Genomic DNA, 23,474 nt, shown 5'->3' with positions numbered 1-23,474 from the left:
AGGGATTTCTCAACCTGTGGCACTTCTGTGATCACCAAATCTATGCTGCTATTTTCCAGGGACAGTCCTGGAATTACAAAAGCCATTTGGGCTTCTGATTCAATACTGGGATGTACATGGGTGTAGCCCCTTGCCCCTCTATGGCCTCTGCATGGCTGCTGCTACCAGCCTCCTCCCTTGGGCAGCTTGGGGTGGCTTCTGCAGAGTGGGCAAGGAGGAGGAGAGGCTGCTGCTGCAAAGCCTTGTATGATGTCCTGGCTCTGAGGTGTAGGCAGAGGGCAGGGCCACCCTGGGTGGGAAGAAAGGGGCGCAAGGAGTCTTATTTTTTTAAAAAAAAACATAAAAAATTGTGTTGTGCACCCGTGCCTAATCCTGCCCCTTTCTAGAATTTTTTTATTTGTTTGTGTTTTTCCTCTTGTAAATCTGCAAAGAATAACATAAAGTTAAAATTGGGATTAGGGGTTTTTTCTCAGGACAGTGGAGGAGGGTTTGGGTGCTCTGTTCCATTGGTCTAGTGGTGGAGGAGATGCTCTGCTGGGGTGCTGGTAACAAAAATGGGGGTGGAGTGGGGGACAAACATCGGCTCCCTTGGCCTGTAAAGCGAGATGAGCACCACAACCCCAGAGTCGTCCGCGACTGGACTTAACTGTCAGGGGTCCTTTACCTTTACCTTTTTAGGTCCATAAATTACCATATACAGTAGCAGGGGTAGGCAACCTTAGGCCCATGGGCCACAAGCAGCCAACGGGGGTCGTTTAACCAGCCCACAAGCAGCTCCCAAACTGAGCCGCCCGCTTGGCGAGTCCCCACACGCTGCACTAAACTGGCACAGCGCGGCGCAGGGACTCGCTTCCATGGTGCCAGAAATCACGTCTTTGCACATGCAGACGCCGGAAATCATGTCTGCGCAGGTCACGGGGCCCTTTCTATGTCCAGCTGTCCTTTGTCAACAACAAATTGTCGCTGTTCTTTGTGTAGAATATATGCTACAGTATATGGAAACTTATGGACCTAATAGGTATCTAATGCCATTTGCACATAACAAGATATGTATTTTTTCCAAGTAATTGAACTTATATTTTGGAAATGTACATCCAGGTTTTTTCCTTTAAATTTTTTTTGGGGCCCCTAGAAAGGGCCCCCCTATGTTATAGTTTGTTTAGCTTATACATAAATCTGGCACTGGGAGATAGTGCCACAGTTGAATTATGAGCTGGTGCATTCTAAATATTGGAGACTCAAGGTCCATTGTGCACCAGTCATAATCCTGGTGACGCTCCTGTAAGGTAGGCCGGCATCAGTGTGGATTGCCCCCAATTATGGCTCAGAATGGTGGCTTCTGAATTATGGGTTCAGTTGTATCTCTGATTCTGTGGAACTCCCTGCTGCAAGATGGCGGTGCGGGCCACCAACTTAGATGGCTTTAAAAGGAGAACTAAGGCAGGTCTAGTGAAGGCTGCTGGCAATCAGGGCTGAATAAAAACCCCATGTTCAGAGACAGTCTACCAGGGAGGGCTTGCTGCTGGGGAGGAGAGAGCTGTTGTTTACATGCCATGTTTGTGGGCTTCTGGAAGGGATCTTGCAGGCCAACTGTGGGACTCTGAATCCTGGACTAGATGGGCCTCTGCGTGTGTAATGGAGGGGAAACTTGAACGGAGTGCTTCCTGGCTCTTGGTTGTCTCTGAGAAGGCGCAGTGAGTGGCCATCTTTCTAGGCCTGGTCAAGGAAACTGAATGTTGGAAAATTTAGGACACTAAAATTTAGGTACTGAGATACTGCCTGAGTCCACGAACGTTTAGGCACATTTAACTTTATTATTTAACTTGAAAACATGGATTTCTCTGGTTCTTAAAAGTGCATATCTTCTTTTCATATAATATAGACTTGTTAATACATCTCCTGCATCTTGATAATAACCGTTATAACCTTTCTTCTTCCCATCCAACCAAACCTAACCCCCTGCTCCCTCTCTAACCCTCCACTCCCCACTGCCAACACCCAACTGTCTTTCAAGGGTTGTTCCCCCTCCATTTAGAATGTCTTCTAGCTCCGCCTCCCAGGGAACACCTGCCTATCATGGGAGTGATGAACCGGAATCATCATCAGGCACTATTCCGCCACAACCCCACTGTTTCCTTGTTCTTCCTTTTGCTACGGAGATACCCATAAAAGCCCTTTTTGTTGCTTTTAACCTCTCTAGCAAGCCTGAGTTCATTCTGTGCTTTAGCTTTTCTGACTTTGTCTCTACACGTGCTGGCTATATTTTTGAATTCCTCTCTGGTGGTTGAATTCCTCTCTGGTGATTTCCCCCTTTTTCCATTTTTTGTACATATCCCTTTTAAATCTTAACTCAGTTAAAAGTTCTTTAGATAGCCACCCTGGCTTCTTTAGGCACCTCCCATGTTTCTGTCTCATTGGTATTGCCTGAAGTTGTGCTTTTAATATCTCCTTTTTAACAAACTCCCAACCATCATGAACTCCCTTCCCTTTTAGTATTTCTGTCCATGGGATCTCACCCAGCGTTTCCCTAAGTTTTCTGAAGTCGGCTTTCTTAAAGTCTAGGATTTGAGTCTTCGTATGCTTGGTTGCTCCTTTCTGCTTTATAATAAACTCCAGAAGAGCATGATCACTCCCACCTAATGCTCCTGCCACTTCTACCCCACTAACCAAGTCATCACTATTGGTTAGGACCTGATCTAAAATGGCCGATCCTCTTGTTGCTTCTCCAACTTTCTGGACAATGAAGTTGTCTGCAAGGCCAGTGAGGAATTTGTTCGACCTTATGCTCTTGGCTGAGTTTGACATCCAACAAATATCAGGATAGTTGAAATCCCCCATTACTACTATCTCGCTTCCTTTTGAATGCTTGTTCATCTGTTCCAGGAAGGCTTCATCTGTGTCCTCAGTTTGGCTTGGGAATCTATAGTAAACTCCCACAATGAGATCACTGTTATTTCTCTCTCCCTTAATTTTGACCCAGATACTCTCAATTTGGCTTTGAAGTTTTAAATCCTGGATCTCTTCACAGGTATACACACCCCTGACATATAACACTACTCCTCCTCCTTTCCTGTTTGATCTGTTTCTCTGAAATAGATTGTATCCCTCTATTACTACATTCCAATCATGAGACTCATCCCACCAGGTTTCAGTGATGCCTATTATGCTGTATTTAGTTTGCTGTACCAAGAGCTCAAGTTCATCTTGTTTATTTCCCATGCTCTGTGCATTAGTATACAGACATTGAAGACCATTGATCACCCCCATGCCTCTTATTTAAGGATATTTTCCTCCCACCACTAGGTCTGCGTTTTGTTTGCTCCATTTGGTCCTTGACATTTGGATGATCATCTTCAGCACTTGATAGACTCCTACGTTCAGGACCACTGTCTCCCTCCCCCACATAAGTCAGTTTAAAGCCCTCCTGATGAGGTTTTTGAGTTTCATGGCAAAAACATTCCTCCCAACCTTTGTGAGGTGCAGCCCATCACTTGCCAGAAGTCCATCTTCAAGAAACTGCAGACCGTGATCTAAGAATCCAAACCGTTCCTGTTTGCACCATTTGCAAAGCCAGTTGTTCACTTCCCCTATTTTTCCCTCTCTCCCTGGGCCATGTTGTTCACCTGGGAGGACAGATGAGATGACAATTTGTGCATTTAATTGCTTCAACTTCCTGCCCAGAGCCTCATAATCACTTTTGATCTTCTGGAGGCTATGGCTTGCAGTTCATAGTTTGCTCCTAGCAGATGATGTTGGCTGCTTGGACTTCTTCCCTGGCTCACAGCATTTGTGTCTGCTTGCTGCTTCCCCAGCACATCTCTGCAAAAGCGGCATATATGGATGCCCTCCTGGAAAAATAGGAAGGATTAATCTGTCACATTTTGGTACAGAGAAATGAGACTTTTGAAGAGGGGGTTAAGTGAAAAGCATCTGCAGAACCTGGAGTAGTTGTGGCAATTGGCTTCTCCTGGGCAGGGATGTATTATAGATATATATGTGATTTCAAAGTGCACGTTAATGATGCTTTTGGTTGCTTTACTCCTTCCCCATTTAGCAGTGTGTGGCAGTTTTCAGGTCTTTTAGTTGGCCGCGTAATTGAGTTTTCTGCTCTTAATTATTTCAGGCCCGTAAGTTATTCTCTTGATAGCAGAGAAGCAAGGAGAGCCCCCCCCCCCGCTTCCTTCCAAACTGCCTCAACCTGCTTGCGGCAATTGCTGTACACTGTGGTCATTTAGGGCTTGCCAAGGGATTAATTTTAACAACTTCCTGAAGTGCTCTCTTTTCACAAGTGTTCCTCTTCCCTTGATGGATTTAGGAACTGTGTTATGTATTTATATGCATAATTAAAATATATGGGGGCTATAGACCTCTACAGATTGGAAATTTGCTCTTTTTATGGTTGGAAATGTTCAGAATCTGTCTTGGATGTTTACATGGCCCTCTTTGTGTTATTTGAGAATCTTATGATTTTATCAGCAAATGTTAATTTAATCCTACCCCCTCCCCATGAGGCAGAGAACTGTAGAAATTAATATATTTCACTGTTTTGTTCAGTGATAGACCATCTGCCCCGCACGTAGAAGCTCCCAGGTTCATTCTCTGGAAAAGCTGCTCTCGGAACCCCTGGTTTGCTGCTGCCAGTCAATGCAGTTAAAACTGAGGTAGATGGACCGATGACTTGTGCTGGCTGGCTGTGAAGGTAATGGTAATCCAAAACATCAAGTTGGCCAGGGCAGTTCCATGTTTTTATTCACTTGGATAACAAAGGCTTGTATCTTAAGGTGTATTTAGTGCTTCACGTGTATTTAGGTTCTTGTGATAAGCTAAGACAGTGATGGGCAACCTTTTGAGCTTGGTGTGTCAAAATTCGCCAAAAAACCGAGCATAACTCCAGTGGTGTGTCACTTCGAGAAAAAACCCATAATTTTGCAATATTTATAGTTTAAATAACAAAAATATATAATTGTGTAGCAATGTCCCTCCCTCCCCAGGAAATAAAAACACAGGACACAGTGAATTAGATTTAAGTGGGCGAAAAGGCCACAACTTTATTGGTTTCGGATGTTGAGCGGTATTGGCTTAGGCATTGGAACCTAACCGACTATATCCGACTGCAACCCGTGTGTTACAGTCTGGGAGAAATTAACCACCAGAAAGGAGCCCAGTGATGTAAATCTACTGAGACACCTCCTGTGGCCACCGTTGGGGGGTGCCATCAGGCCCTGACCTCCGTAGGCCCAGGACAAAGCAACCGCCCCCGGAACCCCTTTAACGGGGTTAAATCTCCAAATTGCGGGCAGAGAATGACGCAATCTGCCCCCCCATTTCTCTTATGCAAATTTCCAATGCCTAACCGCAAAACCAAGTTGTGACGAATTGCCATGAGGTAGGCGAAAAAACCAGTTTGGCTAGCCCAAGTGGAAAAAGTCCTACCCGGCCCCCCGGCCAACCGAGGCGACCGACCGAAATCCATAGCAGCGTCGGCCTAACCTGCCTGACCTGCCTAGCCTAAGGGGCGGGAGGGTGGGTGAACTTCTTCCTCTGGGATCCGGGGCGAAAGAGGACGCGTTCCCGCCCCGTCCCAGTTTAAATGGATGGAAGCCCCGCCCCGGCTGACCCGATTGGCCAGCCTGCTTATGACGTGGCGGGGATTCCCCTACTCACGAGAGGGCTGAATCTCAGCCCCATCGCGAGAGTTCTGTCGGGCCAAGCCCACAACCCCACCTCCGTGTCAGCGGAAGTGGTTTTGTGTAGCAATGTCCCTCCCTCCCCAGGAAATAAAAACACAGGACACAGTGAATTAGATTTAAGTGGGCGAAAAGGCCACAACTTTATTGGTTTCGGATGTTGAGCGGTATTGGCTTAGGCATTGGAACCTAACCGACTATATCCGACTGTAACCCGTGTGTTACAGTCTGGGAGAAATTAACCACCAGAAAGGAGCCCAGTGATGTAAATCTACTGAGACACCTCCTGTGGCCACCGTTGGGGGGTGCCATCAGGCCCTGACCTTCGTAGGCCCAGGACAAAGCAACCGCCCCCGGAACCCCTTTAACGGGGTTAAATCTCCAAATTGCGGGCAGAGGATGACGCAATCTGCCCCCCCATTTCTCTTATGCAAATTTCCAATGCCTAACCGCCAATCGAGCCCCAAAGGCTCGCCGCCAATACCCTCACACCCGCAACCAATGCTCTAATCCCCTGACTAGGTCCCCCAACCAAATATCGTTTCCCAGTGGTGATAAATGTACCCCATCCTCGCGATAAAGGGCTGCTTCAGTGCGTATCAATTCTGGGTGATCGATTATCTGACCGTTAAGGTCCAGCACCCTGCGCATCACAAACGAATTCAGAAGCCTCCTGGATTTGTTCAAAGCTTTAGGGCAGTGCCCGTCACGCCAAACACGTCTCTGCAACAGGCAGGACCACAGCAGCGTCATCCGAGGGAAGGAAGCCAGCAACTTATCAAAGTCCTCAAAGATGCTCAATTTCAAGTCCACGGCGTTCCTGTACGCCAAATCATTCTCCCCCAGCTGTATGACCAGCGCGTGGGGGTCCCAACTGAAGCAGCCCTGGCCTGGATTGCTGGTAAGAGTTCGCTCCATCGCATCCCCCTCCGGGAAATCCACGAAACTTTCACATTTCCTGGGAGGCCGAGACCGTTCCCCAGACCCGTTTCAACTGCCCTTTTCTGGGCCCAATGGACGATGCTGTGACCCGCTATCCACACCGAGATGTGGTGCCCACCTGAAAAAGGAAAATGACAGGCGGGGATCAGTCTGGGGAGAAGGCTAAGGGGTGGGGCGCAGGTAACCCTTGTAAGCATTCGATTTCCACCTCCCCAGCTCCTGAATCCTTTCAGACGACAAACCCATGTGCATAGCGGAGGTAGCTGCCCCAATACGAAAGGAATGGGCGGAGAATTGGCTGGGTTCCAGGCCACAAGCTGCTATGGCTTTACGTAGAACCCGGGTGAACTGGGCACGCGTGAGTTTGGACTTGTCTTCGTGAACCAACAGAGGGTCAGTGCCAGCCGGCCTCAGGGAAAGGAAGCACCTTAGATCTTGCACTGGACATGGGCCGTGACTGCCAGTTGCTGGCAGGCGAATGGTGGCACCCATTCCCCGCTGGTCAGTTTTCGATCGTCGGATGTGCACGACCGCTAAGGAATTGGACAAGGACACATCCTGCATCCTGATCCCCCGGGAGAGACCATTGGGGTGGTCTTCGCACACTACTTCTCCCACCCTTAGGGCCCCAAAAAATGCTAAGGAAAAGGCTGCTGAAAAGAGACTAGATTCGTAGTCGGACCAGCAGAGGGCACGCAGGTGGGTGTGAATTTGACACAGCAGATCAAACGTGATGGGCCTTCTTGAGTCGCGAGCCGGCGGTTGCAACCTGCGCCATCCTTCCATGGCCCTGCGTAGATGGAAGTTATCACAGGGGTCCCTAGAGTAGAGTGATTTGCAAAAGAATGAGATGGCTGCTGTGTGCAAATTAAGTGTTTTCGCTGTGCGACCCAGTTCCCTGAGGTGAACCACATATTGCATGACCTCCCTTTCTGAAGGGGGGTCAAGCGGTGCGGGAACGGGACCCTTACGTCTGAAACTTAAAAATTCGTTCCACGCGCGCCTATATGAGCTCAACGTGGAGGGGGCAACAGACGCAAATACCCCCTTCAAGATTTCTCGCTCCCAAGGCTCCATAGGGACTCCGGGAATGGCTCTGGCCACTGCTGTGCCTCCGGTGCCAACGAGCGGAAGTGGTCCATCTGGAAACGAAACAATGCATCCGCGATATCGTTATTTACCCCTGGAACGAACTTTGCTGTGAAATGCATGTTCAATTCTAGGCTGCGCAGCACAAAAGCCCGAAGAAGGGCAGAGACTCTGTTGGAACGGGATGATTGTCGTGAAAGGACGCTAACCACCGCCTGGTTGTCGGTCCTAAAGCAGACCCGGCGGTTCCTGAATTCCTCAGCCCACAAGTGCACCGCGGCCACTATTGGAAAGAATTCTAAGAAAGTTAGGTCACGTGTGATGTCTGAGTCATGCCAACTTGCTGGCCAAGGCTGAGCGCACCATCTGCCCTTAAAGTAAACACCAAAACCCAGGGAGCCCGCTGCGTCCGACTGCACCCGGAAATCAGAACTCAGGCTCAGATTGTCCTGCCAAAGTGATACCCCGTTGAAATGGTCCAGAAAGGTCAGCCAGGCCTCAAGGTCGGCTCTTACCCCCTTGGGCAAGCGGACTCTATGGTATGGCCGCTTGAGACCCACTGTCAGCCTCGCTAGGCGACGGCAGAAAGGGCGTCCTGGCGAAATGACCCTGCACGCGAAGTTAAGATGGCCAAGTAGTGATTGAATTTGTTTAAGGGTAACCTTTTTGAGGAGGATGAGCTCCGAGATTAGTTCCTTAAGGGCAGTGAACTTATCCATGGGTAAGCGCGATGTTTGCGCCACGGTGTCCAATTCTATCCCTAAATAAGTTAATCTAACCATGGGCCCTTCGGTTTTATCGGCCGCCAGGGGCACCCCAAGTTCCTGAGTAAGGGCAGCGAAGGCCCGCATAAGGCCTGCGCAGTCTGCGTTATTTCCCTTACCCACGAAGAGGAAGTCGTCTAGGTAATGTGTGACGCCCGCTAATCCTGTTCTAAAGCGGAGGGCCCAGTCCAGAAACGTGCTGAAAGCCTCAAATGCTGCGCACGCAACCGAACAGCCCATGGGCATGGCTTTGTCTATGAAATACGCCCCCTCAAACCTGAAGCCCAACCATTTGAAGTCCTGAGGGTGAACTGGCAGAAGGCGAAAGGCCGACTCTATATCGCATTTGGCCATCAAGGCCCCTTTTCCAAATTGTCTAACCAACTTAACGGCTTGGTCAAAGGAAGCGTATTTCACGGTACAAAGCTCCTGCGGGATTCCATCGTTTACCGATTTACCAATAGGGAAAGAGAGGTTGTGAATGAGTCTGAATTCACCCGGTGTTTTTTTTGGCACGATTCCTAGGGGGGAAATGTGGAGTCCGGGGATGGGTGGTGCTTCGAAGGGGCCCGCCACCCGACCAGCAGCTATTTCCTTATTGATTTTCTTGATCGCTATGTCTGGCCTCTCCCGCAGAGACTTTTGGTTGGGCGGGTCGCCCGACAAAGGCGGGGAAAGCACCGGGATTCTGAAGCCTTGAGAGAAACCGTCCCAGATGTAGGTGGACGCACTGATGTTGGGGTAGAGGTCTAGGAGTGAACGCAGGGGGGAAAGCTTTATGGGGGAGCGTGCTATTGTTAGCGATGTGTTAGTATCTATTTTGGCCAGGGGCTGATCCTTGCGCACTTCCTTGAGGGTTCCTGGAACCCTGGTTGGAGCCACCGCCTCTTCCCCCCCGAAAAGGCTGCCTCCCCTTGAAGCAAGATACCCCAGGGTGCCGTCCGAGACACTTGTCGCACTCATGCGCGTACTTACAATTGGGCCTCTGACAGAGGCCCCTGTTAAATTCCCAGCAGACCCTACGACGGGGGTCCTTCCTGGGTTCCAACCTGAGAGACTTTTGTGGCTCCACCTGCTTCTTTTCGACATAGGGGACCACGTGGTTGCTCCAGAAATGCTGATTCCTCTGGTCCCAGCGAGTCTTTGCGTTTTGAGAGGCGTTTCTACGAAAATCTTCATAATAGTTTAGTGCCGCCGCCTCCCCAGCCATTGAATAGGCCAACCTGACATCCGCTATGTAAGCCATCAAATGCATGGCCCTCTTGGGATACGCTGCCGAAATCACAGCCACCCAAATATGTATGCCCTCGTGCCAGTTGTCAAAAGTACGCTCTGCGCGCGGGGTTCTGAACTTGCGCCTGCCATACTGCTTCCTCTTCTCCCCTTTCCCTAACATGTGCGACAGGGGCAGGAGAGTGAAGACATCTATGAAGTCCCCGTTCAGTATCTTTTCCCGCTTACGGTTTGAAAGGTGGGACCCCAGCACTATGTCAGTGTCCGCACAGGTGGAGACTTTCACCTCAGGAACCACAGCACCGCCCCGACACTCTAGCGTACCATTAAAGGACCTCCGATGGGAGCTAGCCCTCCTCCTATGCACCCAGGCTGGGAGGCCCATCTGGTCCTCAGCCACCCCCCAATAATCCTCCATAGGGATGTCGGCGTCCGAGTCGGAAGACGTACCTGATTCATCATCGGAGTCGTCCTTCCTGCTGCGCTTCCGCTTGTTGGTCTTCTTCTTCGCCTTCCCACCTTGATGTCCCTCTTCGGTGGCTGGGGCCACACTGGCGGGCCCAGGCCCCGTGCCGATGGCCTCTGGTGCCGAGCTCAAACCTGCAGCCGCCTGAAGCGGTCCAGGGCGCATCTGCGCCTGCACCGCCTGAGACCTGAGGAGATCTGAAACAGACTGAGCAGACAGGAGGGGGGACGGTGGGGCACGACCCACGTCCTGAGAGGAGTCACGTGGACCTTGGTGGGGGATCTGAACGCCTGCTTGCGCTGCCTGTGCCGTGTTGGCAACCTGCTGAGGGTTATGGATGAAGGAAGGCGATGAACCCTGCGAGACACCACTAACCTGTTGAGAAGGCTGCGCTAAGGCCTGGACCTGATGCGGGTTAGCCATGAAGGAGGCTCCACTAGCCTGCTGAGAAGGCTGCGCTGTAGCCTGGACCTGATGAGGGTTAGGCATGAAGGAGGCAGGTGCAGCCTGGACCTGATGAGGGTTAGGCATGCAGGAGGCAGATGTGCCCCCTCGTGCTTCTGCGTCCTGCCGCTGACTAGGGAACAAAGCGGCAGACGCGCTGATAGCATCCCCAACACTGGCCTGAGAACTAAGAAGGGCAAAATTATTCGTGAAAGACGCCGATGTGCCCGGGCGGGCACCATCATCCCGCTGCGTGCTGGTAAGCAAGGGGCCAGGAGCTCCCCCACTGCTAGTTTGAGAACTAAGAAGGGAGAAATTAGAGGAGCTAGATGCCTGACTATTTTCCAGAGGAGTCTCGAGGACACAGGCCTGGGAGCTGGCAACACTATTTTGTGACGCCCGGTTTGCAGAGGCGAGAGAAACACACAGTGGGGCCAAAGTGCTGCACAATGGACCTAGCTGATTACAGATATTCTGCAAATTAGAAGCCACCTGGGCCAAGGCGTCGGGGTTGAAAGCCGGGGCAGGGCCTGCAGCCGCGAGGTCAGTGTTGGCTGGGGGGGCTGCACCCTTAGATTTGTTGCGCAGGCTGCGGCCAGCCATGGTCCTGCGGGCTATAGCGGGCCTAACTAAAGCGCTATACGTAGCGGTGTGCAGCAACGCCCGCCCAAAGCTAGCTCCCTCCAAAAGCAGCAGTCGACTGCAATCTAATGACGGTAAGGCAAAGGGTTAATGCTAAGATAAAGAATATACAGCTAGGCTAAGCCCACTAATAAAGCACTGACCGAGCCAAAGACGCAATCACCCCCAAGCTTGGAGAAGCGGGTGACAGTCAGAGGTAACAGGCAGAGTTGGAAAGGGGCAATAAGAAAATAATGTGGAAAAGAGCAGACAAATAGGTATTAGCTTACTACGTGAGTTAATTAATGCCCACACAACCCCCGACAATGTTTAAGCAAGGCCCAGATATTTAGCAAAGGTCCACCAACAAAAGGCTATTATGCTAAGAGAGGAATGCACGCAAGAGAGGAATGCAAGCACACCAAATATTCCCAGGATTCCCAGGATCAGCTCAGTATTCACGAAAAGTGAAGGCACAATAATATGGGTTATTCGCAGAATCAAAACAGCAGGTCAAAATATCCAAGGATCCCTAAATGAGCGAAGTGCAGCCAATACAGCCAGCCCCCAAGACCATGAATAATACAGTAAGGCCAATGAGAAATCTGCTGCCGCTAAGGGGAAGTGTGAGCGGGAAGAGGACACTCAAAATGGCCGCCCCACTCGGACACGTGGGCCTTCCCAAGATGGCCGCCGGGGCTGGGACTGATGGGCCCTTTCAAAATGGCTGCACGGGAGGCGCACGTGGCCACACTCTTAATGGCGAACTTCTTCCTCTGGGATCCGGGGCGAAAGAGGACGCGTTCCCGCCCCGTCCCAGTTTAAATGGATGGAAGCCCCGCCCCGGCTGACCCGATTGGCCAGCCTGCTTATGACGTGGCGGGGATTCCCCTACTCGCGAGAGGGCTGAATCTCAGCCCCATCGCGAGAGTTCTGTCGGGCCAAGCCCACAACCCCACCTCCGTGTCAGCGGAAGTGGTTTTGCAATACATAACTGCATTTAGTAAACAAAAAACTAATAATTTAACCAAACCAAACCAAAAAACCCTTATTTATCACAAAGTGCCCAGAGTTGTTGCGCTTTTTGGGGGGAGCTCCTGACCAAAGTTTTGGAGGTTTTTTGGGGGGGTTGCAAAAGTTTCTTTGCTTTTAGGGAGGAGTGCCCCAAAGCTGCTGCGCTTTTTTTTGGGGGGGGGGGAACAGAAATAAATTATGAATAATACCTTCACTGGAACTAACATGCAGCACTGACATAGTCTGCCAAAGCATAAAAAACCCAGCACAGAACGGGTTAAAAAACCAATCTCTGGCTACCAGCAACAACAACAAAGGATCCAGGTTTTAACAGCAGAGACTAGCATGAGGAGGAGCGGGAGAACAAATGGGGGGGACAACAACAGCACGAATGGGCCGATGGGGCACGTGCCAGCAGTGAGGGCTCTGCGTGTCACATCTGACATGCGTGTCATAGGTTCGCCATCACTGAGCTAAGAGGAGGTGTTCCTACAGAAGGTCATCTGGCAGGTTTCTAGGAGAAGCAGCATCTGGGTGCAGGGCTTCCCAAATCATGACTCTTGTGCTACACTAGCCCAGCTGTGGCATGTGTCGAGTCCCCAAAACTCCACGTGGCAGAACCACGTGCCTGGTACATGTGATGTTTCCACATTTATTTGTTTTGTTGCATTTATATCCCGTCTTTTTATCCAAGGAGCTTAAGGTAGAGTGCTCCTACCCACCCGGAGAAACACCCGGAGGAAAGCTGCAGGCAGATGAAGTACAGAGTGATCCACCATGTTGGATTCCTCACTGGCCTGGCAAGGCAGCATGAGGACTTCTGGGCGGGGGGGTGTCGAATGTTGTCATGGGCCTCAAAATAGAAAAGAAAAAGGCCTTGAGGGCTGCAGTTGGACTGCCTTTGGGTGTGTTGGACTGCCCTGTTCTAAATTATTCCATGTTTAGTTCCATGGCCGGTGCTAGGGTTTTTTGCGCCCCAGGCGAGATCACCTTCTGGTGCCCCCCCCACAGCCAATCATATTTCAATCATGAGTATATATGAGTAGGCATATATAGGATTGCACTGTAAGCCGACCCTTCTCTCACTTTCCTGGGAGTAAGTCCCATTGGACTCAGTGAGACTTACTTCTGAGTAGAAATACTTGAACACACGTTTGCTTTTTAAAAAATTTGTGGGTCTGACTTTCGAGTAGACATGCTATCAGCAACCCGATAGCAAACACCTACGTGCGGCATCTCTCCATCCTACGCGAGCTAATTTTGGGGAAAGCCCCCCCCCCCCGATTTCCACGGGCCGCCTCTCCCATTGGCCCTTTCTGCCTGAGGCTGCACTGAGCCGGCCCCACACACGAGGTGGCACTTCGAGGCCTCGTCTGGCAACCGTCAGGGGCTGGGAGGCAACGGAGCCAAAACACCGCACTTGCACTCAGGAGCAGCAGCGGCATGGGCAGAGAGGCGGCTTCAGAGGCTAAAGGTCCTTAGAGCGAGTAGTGACGGCGGCGCAGCAGCAACAGGAGGAGCAGCAGCGCCCGCGGGAGCCTTTGCTTTGTCGCCAAGATGCCGGCTGTGTTGAAGGGGGACAGGATGTACGGGCTGGCTGTAAGCGTGGCAGCCCTGGATGAGGCTGGCCAGCGCCCCCTCCATTTTGGCCCCCTAGGCAACTGCCTAGTTCGCCTTAATGGACGCACCGGCCCTGTTTAGTTCTGGCTAGAAGTTATGGGTATGTGTGTGTGTGTGTGTGTGGGGGGTGATCCAGAGACCAGCTGCCTGTGAAAGAGGTGCTCTGCCTGTTGAGTCACAGACCTAATGCTCTCTCCTCTCGACCGCACAGGGGCCCTTCCTGGTGCTATGGTGGATTTGGTTAAGATCAAGAGACTTCCTTTGCTTGTGCTGGGGTAGAGATACATGGTACCCGTGGCATCATCCTTTTCCTGGCCATTGCAACCTCAACTTGGTACAGCTTGACTAAGACACACTACATTTGGGCCTGGAGGCAGGGAGGTGTCACACAGGATAAGGGATAACAGATGCCCTAAGCCAGATCCTATGGGGCGTACCCAGGATCAAAATTAGGGGGGGCAAGGGGCGAGGGCAAGGGGCGGGAGGGGAGGGGCCACAGTGGGAATGTGGGCGGGGCTACGTGGCCTGCGCCCTCCCAGCTCTTCCAAGGAGGCGGCCCCACGCGCCGGGAGCGGAGCTCCAGAGGCGTGCGGGGAATGCGAGCCTATGGCTGCCTTCTCCGCGCCTCCCAGGTCTTCTGAGGAGGCGGCCCCAAGCTCCCGTTCCCGGCGCGAAGCTCCAGAGGCACGCGGGGAACGCAAGCCTGGGGCTGCCTCCTCCACTTACGCTCCCCGCTCCCGCTTAGCGCCCCTCCGCTTACGCTCCCCGCGTGCCTCTGGAGCTTCGCGCTGGGAGCGGGAGCCTGGGGCTGCCACGCTGCGCCCCTTAGCCTTTTGCTTCTAGGGGGGCAATTCCCCCCTCCTGCCCCCCTGCCTACGCCCATGCAGATCCTCCTTGTGTTCTGGTTTATATAACGTATTGAGCATCGTTGGTATACAATTTATCTCTTTTTAATGAGGTTCTTAAAAACAGATAGCTCAGAGCTTGACCTGCATGCTGTCATTCCCCACCCCTTTCTTCTTTTTCTGTATCAGACGCCCAATATATTTATTGCATTGTGGATATATGAGCTTTCCAATAAAATAAAATATGGCACAGGAAAAGCCAATGGCCTAATAATTCTCTCTTGCTTTTTAAATATATATATAAAAAGTGTGATCTCCATGGTACGCCTCTGCCTGTCACCAAACACATCCCTGCTAGGCTGCTGCTGTATCTGGTCTTTTTTGGGGAAACTGTTCTTGTTTGAGATTTGTCAAGAAATGGTTTGAAGCTGCCAAATTCCACCCAATGCAATGCTTCCCCCCTCTTTGCCTTTCTCCCCCACCCCCAATTTTCTGGGGGTTGTGGCGGATTTGAAACAGTTATGTTATGTTTTTGTTTCGCAACCGACCTATCGAAGGGTTAACCCAGACTCCTGGTTAACTGGCAGCAACATTCCATGGGAGGCGTGGCCTGCATGGGGTTTAAATGGAAAGGGGAACAGTTATGTCAGTTGGCGGTTGGGGTTTTCTGTGTGGGAGCTTGGGTGGTTGTGGAGAAGGTAGAATTTAGAGTAGATGAAGTAGTGGATAGGTATTCTGTTATTTGATTACCAAGAACGTTATCTGTGAAATTAAGTTTGTACCAATGTTACCAGAAAGCAACCATTAAGATTCAAGCCAATAAATATCCATCTTTAAAGTGTCACATTGTTGTAAGCCAAAAATGGCTTATCTTCTGAGTTAGCCAATAAAACTCAGAGACAAGAGGAGTTAGTAATCGTCTATTTTATTTTCCAGCTAAGGTACCCAGGAACCCAGGTGGTGGGGAACTCTTTTAAACTGTCAAAACTGCCTTTTAGAGGAGAAAGGTTAGTTTGTGGCTGAGAGTGCACCAAGAAAGGGGGGGGCTAAAGGAGGAGACAGGTTCTGAGTGATAATAAAGTTACCTCAGGAAGGAGGCTAGCTTTACAGTAAGGGAGGTTCTAGCGAAGGGAAACCCTTATCTGAGCGCACATAGGAACAGTCTTATTTATAGCCCCAAGTCTATATAGGTACCTGGTCACGTTTAGGCTGGAAGATGACTCTCTTTTATTTTTGAAAACCCACAAGTGCTAGAGGGTTTAAAGAAAGGCTAGAGGGATAAGTGGGAGGTTTTATTTACCTCAGAAATCCCTGCTAGTGCTTTTAATAATTGAGAGGTCAGAGTTATAAGACAGAAAGTGAGAGGGACTTTCGTCGCAGGGGTGCTCTTGTCACAGACTCTTGTCGGATGATTTTTTGAACTCTACTGAGATGCGAAGTTCAACTTTGTACTGTCAGACACACACCTCCCATTTCCCTTGACTAAATGGAGCCCCATGACCAGGCATAGTGTACAGTGATACCTCAGGTTAAGAACTTAATTGGTTCTGGAGGTCCGTTCTTAACCTGAAATTGTTCTTTACCTGAGGTACCACTTTAGCTAATGGGGCCTCCCACTGCCACCGAGCCGCCACCACACAATTTCTGTTCTCATCCTGAAGCAAAGCTCTTAACCCGAGGTACTATTTCTGGGTTAGCGGAGTCTGTAACCTGAAGCGTCTGTAACCCGAGGTACCACTGTACCTCAATACCACTTGCTGTCAAACACCATAGGTTTGCCTCTTTCTTGCTATGCTTTGAGGGCATGTCTTCCACCCTCTTTTAGCATGATGCACAGAGACCATGCTGTCAGAAAGACTTCCTGTCCTCGCTGAGGCTTCCTGTGGTGATAGAACGGTGTCTGATTGCCTTCTATATATCTGCCTATAGCGGAGAAAGTGGGCTTGCCAACCAACAGTGCCCTGTGCAACTGGAGCATCCGCTCCCACCAGGGGTGTTTAATAGTTCCCTTTGATTTTTTTTTATTTTTAATGTGCTTTTTATTGAGCAGAAGAACAAGTGGTGCTTGTCTGGCATTCCTTTGCAATTAGCCAAGGAGTCTAATGCCCTTATGAAAATGGATAAAACAAGAGAGGAAGGTTTAATTTGTTAACTAGCGATGACTTATTGGAGTGCAGGTGGCAAGGGTCTTGTGTTCCTTGTTCAGGGCAGGTCAAGAGCGCCAAAGGGGGTCTGTCCGGCCCAGCCTCCTGTTCTCACAGTGGCCACAAAGGTGCCACATTGAGAGGCCCACAAGCAGAACCTAAGAGCAAGAGCAGTACTGACTCTCCCCTCTTGCAGCTTCCAGCAGCTGCTGCTCAATAAGCATTACTGCCACTGACCATGGAGGCAGAGCATGGCCATCAGCTTGATCCAAATATAATCCTCCCCTTTCTTTGCTAAAATGGATGGTTCCAGGGCCTGTTCTTCTGGGGTAAATGAGGTCATTCCCTTTCCAAAGCTAAGCAGGTCTCAAACTGGCCCAGATCTTCTCAGGAGATCACTGGGGAAGACACTGTGTAGGCAGACGGGAGTCCCATATTGGGAGAAAGGTGGGATATAAAGAAATCACACCTGACCTTGCCATTGCCAACATGGTGCCCTCTAGCTCTTTTGGACGGCAACTCCTGCCAGCCCCAACCAGCACAACCAATGCAGATGTGGTCCAAAATAGATGGAGGGAGAAGGGCTACAGGTTGGTGGAAATGCATCAAAATTATATTTGTGAGTTTCTAGAAAAAAAAGAGAACCTCACAGTAGAGCTGCTATGAAGGGGTTTCTGTTCCACCCCCTTCCTCTCTGGGGTCCAGATGCAATGTGCAGCTTGATTGGTGGAAAGAGAGGAAACAGCACATATATTCCAACCGCAGACCAGAGCTTGCCAGTATTCCTTTACCAAAGCACCCAGAGTCTCTGAACATCCCCGGTCCCTGCCTGTTTGAAGACCTGCTCTGTGCTAATGGGATGCTCCCTGATGTTCTGCCCACAGGATCAGATTTGCAGGTATGCCTCCCCAGAGGCCCGACATGCTGCTCCCGGAAAATGGAGGAGAAATACCAAGTCATGGCCCGTTCCAACATGGAGCAGCTCCTGCAGTCGGCCAGCATGAAGCTGAAGTTCCTCATCATCCAGAACGCGGCGACATTCCAAGGTAGGTGGCAGCATTGCGTGGGATGGCCACTGGCTGGGGTTAGCTAGGCATGCCAGGCAGGGTATCTTCAGAGGGTCAGGGAGTAAGTCCCCCACCCTTCTTCCTGAGTTTATGAAACATGGCTAAACTGCAACGATGAGAGCTGCAGGTACCCAGTGAGCTGCTCAGGAACTGAGCTTCAGATTGGCACAGTTCATTTTGGGATCTCCTGGTGGAGATCCAATTTGTTGCTGTAGTGCAGAAAACCAGCACTTCCCCTGCCCATAGCTGCCAAGTCTCCCGTTTTTCGTGGGAAACCCCCGTATTTTAAACCGTTTCCTGTTAGCAGCCCGGAATGGAAAAAATCCTGTAAATCCCCCGATTTCAGTACCTGCCAGGGAGGTTCCTTCTGCGCATGTCTGGACATGCGCAGAACCGATTTCGGGTGCTCTGCCCATGTCTGGGCACCGGAAATCAGGCAGCGCAGTCTCCTTTTCCTTTGCTTTTGCCTAAGAGGCAAGAGCACCTGGCCCCACCCCCTCTCCCCTCCCTGCATTTTCTCCTGATCTCTGGAATGGAAGACAGAGTTTTTGCTGTTTAGGATGGTTTGGAGGTCATCCTCTGAGCGTGCGCACACTACGTTGTCATCAGCACACTGAAGCTCTATGATGGAAGTTACAGTAACCTTACTTTTTGCTTTCAGCCTGCTCAGATTGAAGAGCTTTCCATCTGTTCGATATATGATTTCTACTCCAGTAGGGAGTTTCCCGTCGACAAAGAAACCAGACGGTTTGCTAAGATCCTTGCAAGAATTTTGCCAGCTGCAGCTAATAGAGAGATGCCTCGATAGTTTCCACAATCAGTTCTGTCACTTTTTTAAAAAAAAGAGATTGATAATTTTGGCATCCCTAAAGTCTGCTGGGATTTCTTCTCTTTCCCAGATTTTTTCGATGAGCTTGTGAAGTTGTTGTGTAAGTTCAATTCCACCCACTTTGAAGATTTCGGCAGGTATCCCACCAGGTCCACTGGCTTTGTTGTTTTTCATTTGGTTAATAGCTGTACACAACTCTCCCAGATTTGGAGATACTGCAAACTCATCTCTAACTTGCTTTTGCGGAGTTTGTGAGAGGACCTCAGCAGCTACGGGGGAGTTGTGGTTAAGGAGATGTTGGTAATGTTCTTTCCAGCGCAGTGCAATAGCTTCTTTATCTTTTAGAAGTGTGTTACCGCCTGCTGAGCGTAGGGGGCGTATGCCATGATTTATTGGCCCATAGATGGTCTTTGTGGCTTTAACTGTGTGCAACATGAGTGTCAGCTAAGTGCTGGATCTCTTGAGCTTTTTTTATCCACCAGGTGTTTTTTAGTTCTCTGGTTCTTCTTTGAACCTCAGCCTTAGCGTTGGCATAGGTTTTTTTCTTAGTTGGCACAGTTTCTATATCTTTGCCAGATCTGAAAGTCCTTCCTTTTCTTGTCAATCATGCGTTCAATCTCACTGTCATTCTCATCAAACCAGTCCTGGTGTTTCTTGGTTTGGTATCTGATAGTTTGTTCACAGGCTGCAATAATGGATGTTTTTAGCTTGGTCCAGTGTTCCTTGATGTTATCAGGGAATTCTGAAAGCAGGTGGTCCTTAAGAGTCGTTTGGAAGCAATCCCGCTTAATGGGATCTTGAAGGGCTTGAGTGTTCATTTTGCGCCTTGGTTTCCTTCCTTGAAGCTTGCGTTGAGGTATAATCTTGATAGCCATCGTGGAGCGTATTAGTCGGTGATCTGTCCAGCAGTCGTGAGTGCTCGTCATAGCTCTGGAAAGGAGCACATCACAGCGATCTTTAGCATGGACAATAACATAGTCTAAGAGGTGCCAGTGGTTTTACCGAGGATGCGCCCATGAAGTTTTAAGTCTATTTTTCTGTCAAAAGAGTGTGTTAGTAATAACAAGGTTGTGTGCTGCACATATCGTCAAAACTAAGATTCCGTTCTGGTTGTTGTTGTTGCCAACTCCTTCTTTCCCAATAGTTCCAGGCCACAGAATGAAATCTCGCCCAACTCTTGCATTAAAATTACCCAGGAGGATAATTTTATCTTCCTTAGGTGTCTGAAATAGCACAGCTTCCAGATGAGAGTAATTTTTTTCTTTAATATCTTCATCGGCATCCAGTGTTGGTGCATAAGCGCTTATAATAGTAGCCTGTTGGTTTTTGGAGACCTTTATTTTTTTCTTTTTAAAATTTTTTTTAAAAGAACTTTATTTCGTTCTTTGAAAAACATATACATAAAAGGAAAAAAAACGCAAACATAATCAACACAACTTAATAGAGGTCTCAACATAACAAAAGCTCAAACATAAAAGACATTCAAATAACAAAAAAACCTCAAACAACAAAATTAAACAGACAAATTGTAAAATAAAATTAAGTCCAAATCATAAATACATAAGGATAACGTAACTTTAAATCATATGTGTAATAATAAATAATAATAATAATAATAATAATCAGAAGTAACACATAACAAAAATATCCTAAGATTAAACAACTCTAAAAAAGGCTTCACCCCACACCCCTCCACCACTTGTGACTTCTAGCCTCTCCTATACAGTGGTACCTCTACTTACGAATTTAATGCGTTCCGAACGCACATTTGTAAGTAGAAAAAAATTGTAAGTTGAATCCCATAGGCATAGCTGCCAAGTTATCCCTTTTTTTAAGGGATTTTCCCTTATGCTGAATAGGCTTCCTCGCGAGAAAAGGGAAAACTTGGCAGCTATGCCCATAGGAATGCATTGGAAGAAAAAATTCGTAAGTCAAAGCAACCCTATCTAAAAATTCGTAAGTAGAAAAAATCCTATCTAAACCGCATCCAAGATGGCGGGCGGAGCTCCATTCGTAAGTAGAAACATTCGTAAGTAGAGTTATTCGTAAGTAGAGGTACCACTGTATGCTGATTTATATTACCTTGATATATTGCATACTTTATTCTACTTTTCTTTTCTCTTTTGCTTTTTGTTTTTATGCCCTTCATATCTCTGCTACAAGATTCGCTTTCTCTACCTGTTTCTTTAAATATAATTTGAATAATTTCCAATCCTTCCCTGCTTTCTCTTCACTTAACCCTTTCAATATTCCCACTTTTAACTGCTAAATTTTGATAATTTGTTAATTTGGTTAGCCAATCTTCTATATTTGGAATATAAAATATGGAGACCTTCATTCAAAGGGTTGAGAGTCGCTCATTGATGCCGGTAGGGACGTCTGACAGGAGCGTCACAAGGTCGTTTTTGATAGCGATGCGTACCCCATGTATTCCATGTTCTTGTTCAGATAGACCTTTCCAGAAGAATGTGTAGCCTCCTTTTTCTTCCTTCAGTTGTCCCTCGCCCGCTCTTCGAGTCTCTTGAAGCGCTATGATATCGATGTTAAAATGCCACAGCTCTCTTGCAATGATGGCAGTTCTGCGTTCAGGACGCCCGCTGTCTGCGTCATCTAACGAAGTCCGTATATTCCATGTTCCAAAGTTCAATTGTCTTTTACGACCGCTAGGTGGTGACCCCACTGGGCGCGGTAATCCAGTCAGGGGAAAAAGGAGGCAGACTATGTTTAGGGCACCTTTTCTAGCTCCTCCCCCTTTTTGGGGTGAGCAGAGTGGATCCTAAAAAGGGCTGCTCACTCAGTCATGGATACAGCTGCCGAGCTGCTCAACTGCCTCGTTCCTTGAGTCAGAACGACTGAATCTGTATCCACCCTCCATGTGGTTCATGACTAGGGGTTTCCAGATTTCACGATCCTGCCCCCGTTACCATTTGCCAATCACCATGGGACTTTTGGGGTTTGGGTTCAGTTTTTGGAAGATGCCTGTGCTTGAATTTGTTTTATGTGTGTACACCAGTGCATGCTGACCAACGCAGAGTCTTCGCAGTAGGGCTCTGTTCCGATGGCATGAAAGTACAGTGGTACCTCGGTTTATGAACACAATTGGTTCTGGAAGTCTGTTCATAAACTGAAGCATTCATGAACTGAAGCGAACTTTCCCATTGAAAGTAATGGAAAGTGGATTAATCCGTTCCAGACGGGTCCGCGGAGTACTCAACCTGAAGCGTACTTAACCCAAAGCATGGGTGTAATTGGTTCCGGAAGTCTGTTCATAAACTGAAGCGAACTTTCCCATTGAAAGTAATGGAAAGTGAATCAATCCGTTCCAGATGGGTCCGCGGAGTTCGTAAACCGAAAATTTGTAAACCGAGGTGTTCATAAACCGAGGTTCCACTGTAGTCACAACAGACCGGTAGATTCCTATCTGCTGCAGCCTTCATCCGCCTTCACAGCCGTTGTAACATACCACTTGTTATCATCCTTCTGTTCTGTCGTTGAGGACTTATTGGATAATTCTTTGTCTAGCTCCTTCCCTTTGACCTTACTGCCTTGGGTGACCCTGCTGGGAGTACGAGATTCCCGACGGCTTCGCTCACAAGGGTCATAGGAACATGCAAGTCCACTCACCACGACAAGGTGATGATCCAGCGAGTGGGGTTACATTTTATTCCCACTGAAATCACATCAGCCTCACTGCTGATAAAGATCATGGGGAATTGCCTGGCATTTTCCAAAATCTCATCCAGGAATGTCTGTTACTGTGTTCACTTAGCAAAATTTGTTAGATTATGAAGATTTGAGACCTTCAGGCCTTTGCATGTATAACAGGAATAACACACACAAATAAGGGCTGGGGAAGAAATCGTGGTTTTACATGTGTGTTATTGTGTACTGAGCTTCTCTGTCCATTTGCCATAGAAGGGTTTTCAGAATATTTCTTTGAAGTCTGTATTGTTCTCCTTTTTAGTCCATTACAGTATCACTTGTGGTGGTGTTAAGCTCAGCTCTGCAGAGATTCACTAGGATGGATATACTACCAAGTAAAACTCTCTTACAAAACACTAGTGTCAATTCTCTGGCATTTGCGAAACATGCATTTTTTTTATTAATTTGTGAGAGATGAATATCCGTGGTAACTTAAGGGAGTCAAGGGAACCCAGTGGTTTGTCACAGTGTAACACAGAAGTCTCGTTTCTATGGGTGCTTCCGGATAATTTGCTTATTCAGCACCCGGGTTTGCCTGTGAGGTGTAACACATCCTCCCATTAATCAGTCAAAGTGCAAAAAGTCTGCTTGGAAAAAAAAGAAAGAAAGAAAGAGGAAAAAATGGTTGGGCTAGAGCTCCTTAACCCACTTTAAATGCACGGATCTTGAATAGCAGTACAGTGTATGCGCTTTCTCTCTGCCTTTCAGGCCTTTCCCCACCTCCCCTTTGATGGCAGAGCCTGGACTGACCCCAACTACAAAAGAAAGAACAAATGTGAGGGGAGAGAGACTCTGCCTGCTACCAGGGGGTGGTTGACTTCACCTCTCCTGACCCACCTCCAGCCCAAGGAGTTGCTGCCACAGGCATGATGCGCGTTTTAATGAGCTGAATATTGTGAAAGGTTATGAGTAATGGGGGTGGGGAGAGTGTAGGCACGAACTTAACAGTGCTTAGTTTATCTTTTGGCTACTATTGTGTTAGTGTCACTAAAATTGTTTTACAGATT

At 48.7% G+C, this 23,474-nt stretch overlaps 1 protein-coding gene across 1 annotated transcript in view; it reads left to right on the top strand.

Annotated features, from left to right (window-relative positions):
* Positions 1-23,474, top strand: part of GPC3 (glypican 3) — a 196,185-nt gene that overhangs the window by 4,976 nt on the left and 167,735 nt on the right. Inside the window, exon 2 of the mRNA XM_088665404.1 lies at positions 17,754-17,915. Coding sequence (XP_088521530.1) covers positions 17,754-17,915 — 162 coding nt within the window. The remainder of the gene's footprint in view (positions 1-17,753; positions 17,916-23,474) is intronic.

The sequence above is a fragment of the Zootoca vivipara genome, chromosome Z2 (genome assembly GCF_965207765.1).
Source record: "Zootoca vivipara chromosome Z2, rZooViv2.hap1.1, whole genome shotgun sequence".
Classification (NCBI taxonomy): Eukaryota; Metazoa; Chordata; class Lepidosauria; order Squamata; family Lacertidae; genus Zootoca; species Zootoca vivipara.
This window is presented reverse-complemented; position numbering and strand designations above follow the sequence as displayed.